General features: G+C 46.6%; 1 protein-coding gene across 2 annotated transcripts; it reads left to right on the top strand.

The window, feature by feature from the left end:
- Window positions 1–8: 8 nt before the first annotated feature.
- Window positions 9–13,318, top strand: SLC19A2 (solute carrier family 19 member 2). 2 transcript variants are annotated; one of them, XR_008747941.1, is made up of 7 exons: window positions 9–253; window positions 367–972; window positions 4,045–4,276; window positions 8,978–9,170; window positions 10,089–10,230; window positions 10,464–11,313; window positions 11,677–13,318. XR_008747941.1 is itself a non-coding variant. In XM_013296822.3 (6 exons), exons 1-6 carry the CDS (start codon window positions 65–67, stop codon window positions 10,587–10,589), a joined length of 1,488 nt encoding a protein of 495 aa, XP_013152276.3. In that variant the 5' UTR covers window positions 9–64; the 3' UTR covers window positions 10,590–13,318. The 2 variants fall into 2 exon arrangements, 1 of the variants encoding a protein (XP_013152276.3); XM_013296822.3 differs by having other exon boundaries at window positions 10,464–13,318.

The raw sequence follows: 13,318 nt of genomic DNA, 5'->3' as shown, positions 1-13,318 counted from the left end.
GGCGCGAGGTGACCCGGGCCGTGCCCGCGGCCGCCGCTGCGCTCCGGGCCGGCCCCTGCCTGGCATGGCGGGGCCGCGTGGGGACCGGCTGGCGCGGCGCTCTGCCCGGGCCGGCGGCGGCGGCGGCGGGTGCTGCTGGGCGCTGCCTACGGCGCTGCTGTGCGCCTACGGCTTCTTCTGCAGCGTGCGGCCCTCGGAGCCCTTCCTCACCCGGTACCTGCTGGGGCCGCCCAAAAACCTCACCGAGAGCCAGGTACCGCGGCCCGGCCCCCGCCCCCCCCGGCCCCGCCTGGGTGCCTGTGTCCGCGCTTTGCTCGCGGTGCGCGGGTGCTGGGGGTTACCGCCGTCTTTTCCTCCCCTTCCCAGGTGTTCAATGAGATTTACCCGGTGTGGACGTACTCCTACCTGGCGCTGCTGTTCCCGGTGTTCCTGGCCACCGACTACCTGCGGTACAAGCCCGTGGTCCTGCTGCAGGGCCTGAGCCTCATCGTCACCTGGTTCATGCTGCTGTACGCCGAGGGGCTGCGGCCCATCCAGTTCCTCGAGTTTTTCTACGGGATGGGGACTGCCGCCGACATTGCCTATTACTCCTACATCTACAGCGTCGTCGATGTCAATCTGTACCAGAAGGTCACCAGCTACTGCCGGAGTGCCACCCTGGTGGGCTATACGGTGGGCTCAGTGTCCGGGCAGATCCTTGTGTCAGTGGCAGGATGGTCCCTCTTCAGCTTGAATGTTATTTCCTTAACCAGCATATCCATTGCCTTTGGTACAGCGTGGTTTCTGCCGATGCCACAGAAAAGTCTTTTCTTCCACCATGTCCCAAGTCAGCAGCTCGGTTGGGAAATGAAGGTCATGGACTGTAAAAATGGATCGGCTGTCCAAGATCAACCTGATGTGCAGAGGGCACCTGGCTGGGAGGATGAGACCGAAGTTCCCTTGAACAGGGAGGGTCATTCAGCAGAGAAACAGGTGAGTTGTGCCCTGGGTTTACAGCAGGGGAAGATGCAATACTGATGTTGTCATGCATGCATAATATCTACGCAGCGGTGGAGATGTACTATTCAATGGCAAATAGTATCCCTTTGCTTATCCCACTTCCTTATTCACAGCACAGGAAAATTTATTCCTGGCTTCCTTTTGCTGATGGAGCGTGGTAAGCTGCTCTTTAGTTTCTCCGAAGTTATTCCATGTGTCTTGCAAGGCAGTGATTAAAGTTCTCTGGGCATCAAATTGCTGTTCAATGGTACAAAGCGAGGGACATCTCTCGAGCACTAAAAATTGTGTCTGTCCAAATTCTGTGTGTGCTTCTGGATGCACTCTGTGACTTACAGAAAAGAGGTAGTTCTTCCTGCACTTGCGTTTTGAAAATACTTGTTACTTCAACTGTTGTGTAAGCTGTGCAGTAATAAGCAATGTAGTAACTGGGTTTTATCTTATGATCCTGGAAGGAAACTGATCAATCAAGGAAACTGCAGTAGTCCTTCAGAGCACTTACAGGCTGATATTGATTAGTTACAGATAGGCAGAATAGAAGTGAATTGCAGGAAGTACCTGTGTGTAATAACAGCTTAATCCAGCTCCGAGAGCACCAAGGTCGTACCCTGACTGGTGGCTTCTGTGGGCTGTGTAACCTCTGACAAAGTCACTTCTATGGAAACAAGCGTGCAGGTGCCTTTGTCTGGTGGCAGGATGTGCTGAGTCCCGTGAGGTGGCGAGCAAGCAGCCTCTAGTTTTGAGGCCTGATGCGTGTGTGTAGTTGCCTGTCGGGTGAGTTTCTGTTGTGCTGCTCCAGGTAAAGCATGCGTACGGAGAGCCTGTCATGGCAGGGGGATGTGAAGCCCTGGGGAAGAGCTCAGCCTTTCTCCTCGGTCAGGAGGAGGTTGTGCTCGTTCTGAGAACGAGCCAAAAGGTAAGCATGGCTGTTGGTCTAGTCAGCTAATGGGTATTTCACTTAGCAAGTAGAGGCAGCATCCAGGGCCACTTTCAGCTGCTTCTAGCTACAGCTGGGAATTAAAGGTATTAACATTCCAGGGACTTAATCCTGCCCCATCCAGCACGATCTTGTGTGAGCAAAAGTATTTTTATGCATGCTATACTTGCATGCTGAAGGGTTTTATTAAACAAGACAAATTCTGTACAATAATGACTACAGTATTACTATAACTTACCGTCCCTCTTGCTTATCTTACTCCCATCCTGCGAGAGCAAGGGTGGTTACAAACTAATGGCGACAGCTTTAAAAAAGGAGCAAGTACACTTGCATAACTCTCCAGAGTTTAGTTTTACCAGATGCTAAAAGCTGTTAAGCACTGGTGTGTGGGGGTAGTCCGTCTTACTAAGGTAACGGCAACCACATTTCACGAGCATCAACAAAAGGCTGTACAGAAGGTACTGAGGAAGCACTGCCAGGTGCTGGGAGGGCAGATGGGCCATTCTTGCTTATCAAGCACATGCTTGGGTTAAATGTTCCAAATCAGTTTTTGCAGTGTATGTAACTGTTCCCTTCCCTAGTTTTCCTGTGCCTAAACTTGAGCTCCGTGTGAAACCTTCTGTGTGGGATTTATGTTGCCAAGGTCTCGTTGCCACGAGCATACCTCTTCCCAGGCAGTTCTCTTGGGCTTAGGAGGAATTGCAATCACATGTAGAGCAAGCGTTTTGGCAAAGCACCAGCAGGACTGTGTGGTGTTTAATAATGACGCTTAGAAATCAGTGAGACTTTGAGGGGTGGAAAAAAAAGGTGTTCAGGACAGAGCTAGGCTGTGGTCTTTAGGGGGTTTTAGTAGAAACACCTTAAAATGAGTTTTATTGAGCATGGAGAATAGTCTTTCCGAGGCATGCACTGCATGATTCTCCCAGGGAAAGGGCGTACTGCCAAGAGCCCAAAGTTGCTGCTGCTGTCCAGAAACTGCTCCGAAATATCTGTACCTCACTTCAGTGACAGTGCTGCTGTATGTTACCCAGCAGGGGATCCAAGTTCACAGGGGCTAGAGATGCTGGGTGGGCCTTGGGGGCCCTGCCCAGTCTCACATGAAGTAACTGCTGCTCTGACTTACTCAAGAAGGGTCTTGTCTGTCTAGAAAGACTGTGTGTGTTTGCATGCAGCAAATGTAATCAGTAGCTCTGTCTACAAAGTAAAGACATGCTTGTTTCCTCCGCTGCTGTTGGCATAAAGTGGTTAGGAACAGGACTGTAACAGCCTGTACGTAAAAACTTCCATTTGTTGTCATGCCCTGTTGCTGGAACCGATTAACTTTTTTTTTTCACACCACTTCATGCGTCTGCCCCTTTCATGCTCTTTCTAGAAAGATTTCGAGGGGAAAGCTTCATTTTTATCTCATGCCACTCTTCAGAGCACTTGTATATACAGGAGCTGTCATTTGCAATAGCAGCGTCTGGTGGAAGTAGCTTCTGTTTCTCTTAAGATCTGCAGGCAACATCTCATCTTCTCAGAGCCTTGGTGAACATTAGCAGGCATAGTGTGTGGCGTAATGAGATTGCTTCTTTGAATATTTATAATCCCTGAATGCTAGTACTAAAGAAAATTGACTTATTTGTGGGGACTATACTAATCTGGTGGCTTTCACGTTCACTGCACTAGCAAATTTGGTTGTTTGGATCAGAACTTAAAAGTGGCAGTGATGCTTTTTGCCTGTGTGATTTGAGGGACCGGCTTCTGATCCTGTCTTGTCACAGTGGGTATTGTGTTCTGTTCTGTGTCGCTTCTCTCTGGTACCCTTCAGTTGCTCACACAGTACTTATAACATCTAGTGGTTACTGCTTTCTGCTTGAGAGAGCCAGAGGTGGGTGCCTGGGACTGAACCCTTCCTCTGCATGTAAAGGGACAGCCTTGGTTTGGGCAGAGACCAGCCACTGAGACTGTGGGATGGAGAAGCTTTTTTTCATTACTCTGTGGAGGTTTGTGTCCGAGAGTGGTACTGTCACTCACCAGTGATCAGACCACTCGAAAGGGGTGATTTTTGTGGAGCAGTGTGAACTATTTATAAACAAAGCCTTAACATTACTTTCCTCTTCCTTCTCCAGTCTCTGCAGGAGCAGAAAGTAGACATCATAAAGGTGCTGAAAGATCTCTGGCAGGACTTCCTCCAGTGCTACTCCTCCCAGACCATGTTCTGCTGGTCAGTGTGGTGGGCACTGTCCACCTGCGGCTACTTCCAGGTCATCAACTATGCTCAGGGCCTGTGGGAGATGGTGCTGCCTTCTCATAGCACAGAGATCTACAATGGTGCTGTGGAGGCAGCCTCGACACTGCTAGGTAAGCTTCTGGCATAGCTCCTGGTCTGCTGTGAGAAATGCCTAGCGTCCCACAAGGTCACCAGAGCATGGTTTGGAAGTGTCTTGTGTTCCCCCAGGTATGCAGGAGACACAATCATGGCATTCAGGGTGACTCTTCCGTGACACGCACCGGTATGGTGCTCAGTGTTGAGTTAGTTGCTACACACAGCCCTAATTCTGGTAATCCAGTACATACGTGTTTAAAGGAGCCTCCCAAGTCAACCTTCATTATGAAAAATTTGGCAGAAGGTTCCAGGCATGTGGCTGACTCTGTGTCCTTGGCTGTCACTATGTCAGTGGAGTTATGCTTGTTTTAACCACTCAAAGTCAGGCTAAGGGTTCTGTGGGTTTGTCGCTTTTTTTTCTCTGGCAGAGATCGTAGGGAACATATGAAGGGTTCCTGTACACACGCAGCATGTAGTGAGCCACACGCAGTCATTTCAGCACTGTTAGGCAGAAAAGCTATTAAGGTGAAAGAAGGTGCTTGACTTGAAAGGGACAGGTAGGTCAGTCAACACAAACATTTGTTTGTTAAGTTGTTTAATACTAATTGCCAGAACTAGGACAATACCTTTTAATATAGCTAACATACCCTTACAGAGGCTTTCTAGGCGTTGCTGCAGTATGTTCCCTTTCTTTGATGGCGTTGTCATTCCACCATCTGCTGTGTACATCACTTGGGCACAAAAGAAACCAATGTACACAAACAAGGAAGGCCTAGTACTTCCTTGGGCATGCTCACCAGCCCCCTGTTGGAGTTCAGTGGGAAGCTGTGGCTGTTTTGTAGTTCTAACAGCTGGTCTACCACCTATTGTTAGCTGGGTTTGAAACTTGGCAACTTGGTTCTGAAGGCTTTCGCTATGAAATAATTTCTGTCATACACTGCTCCTCCACTCTAGCATGCTGCTGTGGCTCATATTTCTTGTTCAATTTGGTTTCCTCTACCATCCTGCCTTAGTCCCAGGAAAGAGAAAATTGCTACCAGGGGAAAGAATACCCATAGTGTGGCCAAACAGAAATACTCCCAGAAAAGTGTTCTTCAAATATTATGAACATCTTTGATATCAAGGTTCTTTTTTTATATATATTTTTAAAGGTCTGTGAACAATGGACCTACTTGAAGAAAAGATGTTTGACACTAAACTTATGTAAAACTGAATTTTTTTAGTTTCCCTTTTTCATTTTTTTTCCTCTGTCATTTTTATAAATGGTTGAATCATTTTGGGTGATGTTTTCTGAAAGCAAATTAAATTAGCCTCTGTCCCTGAACTGCTTGAAAGACAGAACCAAAAAATCCTTCTGGCTGACACAGATTCATTGCTTGGAATAAGTGAAATTCAGTGAAGTAATAATCTCAACTAAAAGCTTGAAGTGTGTAACAGGAATGGAAGGGACCTGTTAAGGATGAGCATCCAGTGACCTGACTTGCTAGGTGCTAGTGCAAATGCTTTAATTTCTGATTTCCAGTTTGAATTTATAAATGAGAGGTTTATTTATCTCCGATGTCATGCCAAGGTTGTATTTTAGCAAAACATCTTTGCTCTGGGCCAAAGAAGCCAAGTTTTTTCTAGTTGTTCTTTGGTAAAGTTAAGCTCTTTGTTCACTTTGCCATTTTACTAGCCCCTCTTTGCATAAAACCTAGTTTGAGTTGCAATCCTTTTTAAAGGTGGATGACTGAAGCTGCACTGAGCTTTATTCATTGGGGCCTCAGACTTGTAGAAGGATGTACTGTTCACTCTTCTCCCTTTACTAGAAATACCTTTTCTGGTGCATCCCAGATCAGTCCCTTAGGGTTGTACATGCTCCAAGTGGAGCCTTACCTGTAAGCCATAATCTCTTCAAGGGTATACCTGCTATGGTATAGACTTATCCACAGCCACAGTTGCTTTGTGGCACACTTGTTCCAGTGTGGCCTTTTCCATGGGGCACAACGCCTTCAGAGCTGTACCTGCTGCAGCACAAACATAACCATGGCCACAGACACTTTGAGCTGTACCTGCTCTGGCATGGGCTTATTCACGGCCACGGACGCTTCGGGGTGTCCTGCTCCTGCGTGGGCTCATCCACAGGTCACAGTCCCTTTGACTGGAGTTCCAGCCTGACCAGTACAGCAGCACAGAAGCAGCAGCCATGCCCTGGCCATCCGCCAGCCCCGGCACGTCACCGTGGCTGTTATCAGAATGTTCCCGGGCACAGCACAGGGAGATAAGCAGTGTGGCAGTACAGCGGGCAACAAATGCAACGAGCAGTCACTAATGAGCACTAGACTCTAGTATACACTAAGGCAAGTGAGCCCCATGCAAGCACAGGAGCCTGGTGATTAATAGCTAAACAGCAATAACAACTATAAACTCAGTCTAGCATATTCCAATCAAATTGGTTGTTATCTTGAACCCTTTGAGCCCCATGCTGGGTGCCAAAAAGGACTGTTGTGGTTTAACTCCAGCTGGAAACTAAACACCACCCAGCTGCTTGCTTGCTCCCCCCCAGTGGGATGGGGGAGAGAATCAGAAGAGTAAAAGTAAGAAAACTCATGGGTTGAGATAAAGACAGTTTAATAGGTAAAGCAAAAGTTAGGCACGCAACAAAGCAAAACGAGGAATTCATTCACTGCTTCCCATCGGCAGGCAGGTGCTCAGCCACCTCCAGGAAAGCAGGGCTGCATCATGTGCAACAATTATTGGGAAGACAAGTGCCATCATTCCTTCTTCCCCCAGCTTTATATGCTGAGCCTCGTATGGTGTGGGAGATCCCTTTGGGCAGTTGGGGTCAGCTGTCCCAGCCGTGTCCCCTCCCAGCTTCTTGTGCACCCCCAGCCTGCTCGCCGCCGGGGTGGGTGGGAAGCAGAAAGACTCTGTGTAAGCATGGCTCAGCAGTAACTGAAATATGCCAGTGTTACCGACCCTGTTTCCAGCTCAAATCCAAACCACAGCCCTGTACTAGCTACTATGAAGAAAAATTAGCTCTGCCCCAGTGAAAACCAGCACAGCATCCCAGATCTGATTTGCCATTTTCCTGGCTCTTGGTCATTTTGTGCTCAGTTACAAGCAATGTTTGGCAACCTTTGTGTAAGATGCTATTGCCATCCCTGCGTGTACCTGTGCTGTCCTGCAGAAGAGTAAGTTGACTGTTGTGACTCGTGACTGTCAGCTGCCTGTCCTGGGCAAGATAAATACTGTTCCTTCTAGTGAGGTCAACTGACTGCTGAGCTGCATCCCTGCACCTTCTTGGGAATGTGGCAATCCTTTATCAGGCTGGGTTGTGAAACCACTGGATCAGTGTAGGTGTCTAATTGCAGGGCATGGATTGTATATCTTGTCATAATCGGGTGTCAGGCTGATATAACCTTGAGACACAGGGGGAGTACAAACTCATGAGTTGCTATGAGATCCCCAGAGAGTCCTGTCTGTTCCCATGTTTCAGAATTGCTGAGACAGTAGAGAGAAGGCTCTAGGATTTGGCTGCTTTTTGCATCTCAGGGTTTTGCTACTGTGGGAGCCAGGCTTTCAAAGAGCAGAATGTCAGTTGGGTGGTGTCACAGCAGGCATTAGAAATAAGAGTTTAGTGGGGAGAAATAAATGCCTTTCCCTTGGCATAGCTACCTTCTTCACTAGCCTGCAAGGTTGATGCAAGGGTCTGACAGGGTTGCAAGCTTGTACACACTGATGGTACACAAGGAGTCTTCATGTGCTTGAAGGATTTCTAAGACAGCAGGCCAGCTAAAGGCTGCAAAGAGCTTAGATGCTGCACTGTAGCGCTACTGTACAGTGGTCAAATGCTGAAAACAATCCTGTTTCTCAGATCTCCAGTAAATCTCGCTTTGTCAGTACACTCTCTTGTTTGCTGCGTACAGCAGCGTTGTTATGCTGTTGGTTGCTATTTGGCTTGTTTGCAGAACAAGGCCTACTTCAAATGGGAATTTTCTTGTAATGCAATATGTATTTGAGCTTCTCAGTAGTTGCAGGTGTGATAGTGCATGAAACGCACTTCGTCTGCTCATTGAATTGCATGAAGTATCATGTACTTTACATCTTGTGATCCATTGTCTCTCCTCACTCCCGCTTCATAAAATCCAGCAGGAGTTACAAACCTGTTCTGGTTGTAAAGGATGGCTCTTGCACAATCAACAGTGCCTGATTGTAGCTTGCAATCAGGCTGCATCCTGGGAGACATGGATCGGGACCCTGCTCTTAATCTTACAGGCCAGCATGAAGATGACAGTAGATGTAGTTTTTTCTGCCTCCTGGGAAAGAGCTGTAGCAGCTGTGTTATCAAAGTGGGTAGTGTCTTCCTCCCTCCTACACCTGCTAAAGCACCACAAAATAATTAGCTGAGTGCTTTTGAGAACTGGGGTTTGCATTTCTCTGTAGTCCAACTAACAACACTGCTACAGTCAGGCACAGAGGACTGAGTGGCTGTGGTCAGGTCTGAGTCCTGGGGCTGTCGTTTGGACCTTTTGGTTTTCTTTTTTTTTTTTTTTTTTTTTTTTTTCTCCCCTGTTCCTGTAAAAGAGAATGGGAGTTTTCAGCAGGGTTCCAGGTGAGGGAGAGGTCGGGAAGGAGTGGTGCTGAGGTGTGCACATGAGTATCCTCCACTTCAGTTGTGTTTGGCTATTAGGGGCTATACAGCTCCTTTGCTCTAGTTCCAATTACTAACAGTTATGCTTTCATTCCCCTCACAGGAGCTGTTGCAGTGTTTGTTGTGGGTCACATAAAAACATCCTGGGCAATGTGGGGTGAAGTGGCACTTGCCCTGTTCTCCTTTCTTATTGCTGCTGCTGTATATATTATGGACACTGTTCGGAATATCTGGGTGTGCTATGCATCCTATGTTGTCTTCAGAATTATCTACATGCTGCTAATCACGATAGCAACGTGAGTATCCTTTTAATGTAAATTGCTCTCAAGGTTACAACTGGTATGAAAGCTGGCGTATTTTCCGTGTATCTAGTCTTGCCTGCCACAAATCTGTTGCAAAGTTATGTGTGGTGTGGTGATTCAGGTTGGAAACTGAGACATAGAGATATATTTGGCTGATAGTCTGCTCAAGCTTAAAAGTCTTATGACACTAAAGTGACTGCTTCCAAATATTAGACAGTGCTGCTTGCCAGGAGAATGTTTTTCATAAACATGGCTGGAGCAAAGTGTTAACAGATGAGAAGAGGACAACAATTTGCCTGTGTTGAAGTGTCAACTTCTCCTAACCTCTAAGGAGGAAAACTTCAATGTTGTTTCTCATTTTGGGGAGGAAAACACAGTTGTTGTTGAACCACATGTGCATAATCGCAACAAGACAGTCCAAGTACAATATGAGGGGTGATGCTGAAGCTGGTAACTGCAGAAGGAGCTCTGGTTAGAGGGATGTGGGAGGTTATGGACCACACTGCAGTAGGCTGACACTTTGAGATTACCAACAACTCTCTGGGATCAGAGCATGTTGTATCTTCTCTGTGTGACAAGACCCTTTAGCTACATCAGACAGGGGGGCTGCTTCAGTAAGACTGAAACTCACAGAGCTCCCAGAGTGGTGCTTTGGGGCTTGGTTGCTTTTTTTTTTTTTAAAGTTTTTTACATGTGTCTCGGGGTCTCTTTTAGATTCTATGCTAGTCTGTAATGATCCTATTTAGAAAAGTAAACTATCAGTGTAAAGTAATTTAACTGTGGAAAATACTGGACCAGTCTATGTAACTCTTCACGTTGCGTAGTCTTCTTGTCCAGAGCTTGTTCCTCCTATTCTCACATTTCCCAGCTCTTTCCCTGTCTTTAAGTTTCTGGTCATGCATTTCTTTCCAGGTTTCAGATTGCTACAAATCTCAGCGTGGAGCGGTATGCCCTGGTGTTTGGGGTCAATACTTTCATTGCCTTAGCACTTCAGACTCTGCTCACTTTGATTGTTGTGGATGCCAGTGGGCTTGGGCTGGACATCTTCACCCAGGTATGATAGCCTCTCTTAGCTCTACTGATGGGAGGGAGGAAAGTAAACCAAGCTGTAAAGCTCCTCAGCTACCTGTTTCTGGGTCAAGGGTTTGACAGAGGAATAATCACTGATTCCTGATATTTTAGAAGAGGAAAGGAGCTCTTGTATTAATTTTCTTATAAATTTGATAACTGCTTGATTTAACTTAACTGCTTCTTTTTTATTATTATTTTTATTCCCCTTCTCTGCAGTTCATGATTTATGCCTCTTACTTTGTGGTCATCTCACTGGTGTTCTTGGGCAGTGGCATATACAGTATTACAAGAGCTTATAGAAGACAAGAGCCGATGCAAAACAGATCTCCTGAAAGCCAGTAGTGCACCAAGTGAGGACTCTTGGTGGCTACATATGAAGATATAGGTCTGTTTTTTAATCTCTGCCTTTTTTTCCCAAGGCAGTCACCTTAATGGTATTTGGTCTGTATTTATACATTTTAGAAGGTAAATGTATTAGCTCTTACTTAAGTAAGAATGAATACCTTCTTTCTAAAACGCCTTTTGTTCTTCTGTTGCATATATGGGATATGCAGCAAAGAACAGTAAATTTTCTCAAAGAATGAAAGCCCTGGGATGGTTTAGTCTAAGGCTGTGCATCTGGAGGCTGCCATTGAAAAGGCAGCTTCGTGATTGTCTGGTCAACTGCTGCTGTCTCTGTCACTGAGGTGCTGCTGCGGGGCAGAAGTGAGGGCACACTAACAGACCTCTCTGGCGAGCTCCGGGCCTGGGACAGGAGGTGGCCTTAGGCTTGTGCTCTGCAGTGTGGCTCTCGCTGTGGCTGCCCCGTGATGCTGGATGCTCCATTTTGGGGACTAGTACGCTTAGGTTTCTGCATATGCATGTGCTTCCTTGAGCTGCTTGTACTGTTACTGTCATTCCTGTCTGTCACCCCTGCTGCCAGAATTTTACCATAGCTGATCATGGTGCTTCCCAAAAAACCTAACTGTGTCCTGGGGCAACTTGTGATGCTGGTGAATTGGCTATTGGCAGCACTACTTGTGCTGTGAAGGCCTGTGCCCAAGGGACTGTAAAGCTGGAGGGGAATGTTGCGACGGAGGGAAGACACAGTCACTCAATATGAGTGATCAGCAGACTTCGTTTATTGTCCCTTACAGTCACCTTTTATGCCTTCTTATAATTAGCTCATACATATTACAAAAGTTAAGCTCATTATTGGTTAGTTGCCTAAATACCAAGCCCGCCCCTAGTTTCTCTTCTGTAGTTATCTGTTCCCACCTGCAACATTCTTTTCCCACCAAAATCTTCCTGTTATTGTGTAACAAGGACAGCCAAAGACAGTGTATTTTGCTTTACTTCAGATAAGCTGAGAGCGATGTGCGTTTTTGTTCAGCCAGCTGGACTATGTTTATGTAAACTTTTTCAGCTAGCCAGTTATCCACAGGGGAAGCTTTAGAGGGAGTTTAAGTAGACAAAATACTAATCCAAGGGACCCTTGGACACATCTGCCTTTGTCCTTTAGGACTGCAAATTCCTGCAATTATCGGAGTCCTGCCTCACAATCCTGGGGGCTGGGCTATTTCAGTAGGGTGGTGGATGTTAGTATAGCACTGAGAAGGAAGGTGACTTGCAGGATTTTAAGCTGCTATTTGTGACCTTGGAGAATCACGACTCTGGTGACACCTTCAGGTATGGTAGTTACCAGGATGACTGCCTGAGGCTTTGAAAAATGCTGATTTCTGGTGTCAGTTTTTCCCCCTTATTTTAAAATGCCTTTATGCCTCTGGTGGGTCTCTGTCCACTAGTTCTACCTCTTCTTTCCACCTAAACAGGGCAATGAATGTTTGGAGTGGACAGTTCTTTTATTTTGTCCAGTCTAAGCAATTTGGGACTTGCCTTATGGCTGGTTTTTAAATTTATTTATTATTTTCCAAATTGCTTCAGTACTGGGAAGGAGTTGCCCAGAGTTGTCCTGGGCTTGGGCACCTGGATATTCAGGCACCATGACCAGCACAGCAACAGATACCTGTAGTATACTGTGGAAATAGCCTGGGGACTGTCCCCATTGCTGTGCAGGTTGTGGTGAGTCTAAGTGCAGGAGAACTGGCAAGGAAGAAGATGCAATGCCGTGTGCTTCCCTCCATGCCTTCTCTCTGCTGGTTAGAGCTGCTTCCCGTCAGACCCCGAAGCAGCAGCTTCGGTTCGTTGCTTGCTTTTAGTGCCATGGAGACTTCACAGCATCAGGGCTGGGAAGGTGTTTCTCTCCTGGCTGGGACAGGTGCAGCCTTTCTTATCGCTTCTGTGAGTCTCAACCTTTACCATGCTGCCAGGTGAAGGATCAGTGTGTTTGGGATGTGCTGCCTGCTCAGGGGACCACCCCCCAGAGCTCCTCTGTGCTTGCAGCCTGCCTCTTAAAACAACCCCCTAAAGAAGGGCTCAGCTGTACTGGCACTTACACATGTAAACCTAACTGCCTTATCCTGAAATGGAAACTTGAAGCCACCCATGTATATATTCCTTTCTTTACTGTTTTTTGTTTGATTGTTTGTTTTTAAACAAAAACTGAAGCTATGAAATGCCAGCTGATGAGCTGTGCCGGGAGAAGGATAGAAAGGGCATGTCCTGTCCTTTGGTCTGATGGCAGTTGCAGCAAGGCACAAGGAGTGGGTTTACAGCACTAGTGTCAAGTAACCAAAAGCAGCAGCTCAATTTTAATCACGTTTTTCATACAGAGAACAAAGCTTTGATGGGGAATAACCCAGTTATTTAAAAGCAAGTAAAAAAAAAACCACAAATGAGTTATAGCAATAACAATGATTTTTCTACCAAAGCAATGAAACTGTGCCAACTGCAATAGAGGCGTGCTACACCACATCTGTCTTCAGGCCCATTAATTGTATGGAAGCCACACCTGGATGTTTTTCAGGTTCCTATGCTGTGCTGTTGTGATGAGGTTGACTGTAGAGCCTGACTGGAGCTGTACATATGGTTACTGATGCCTATGAAATTCTGTGAACATGTTGACATTGTTGGTTTCTATGAATAGCTATTTTTGTTAAATAAAAACACTCTGAGGCATCCTGTGTGGCCAA

This window comes from Falco peregrinus, chromosome 6 (genome assembly GCF_023634155.1).
Source record: "Falco peregrinus isolate bFalPer1 chromosome 6, bFalPer1.pri, whole genome shotgun sequence".
NCBI lineage: Eukaryota > Metazoa > Chordata > Aves > Falconiformes > Falconidae > Falco > Falco peregrinus.
This window is presented reverse-complemented; position numbering and strand designations above follow the sequence as displayed.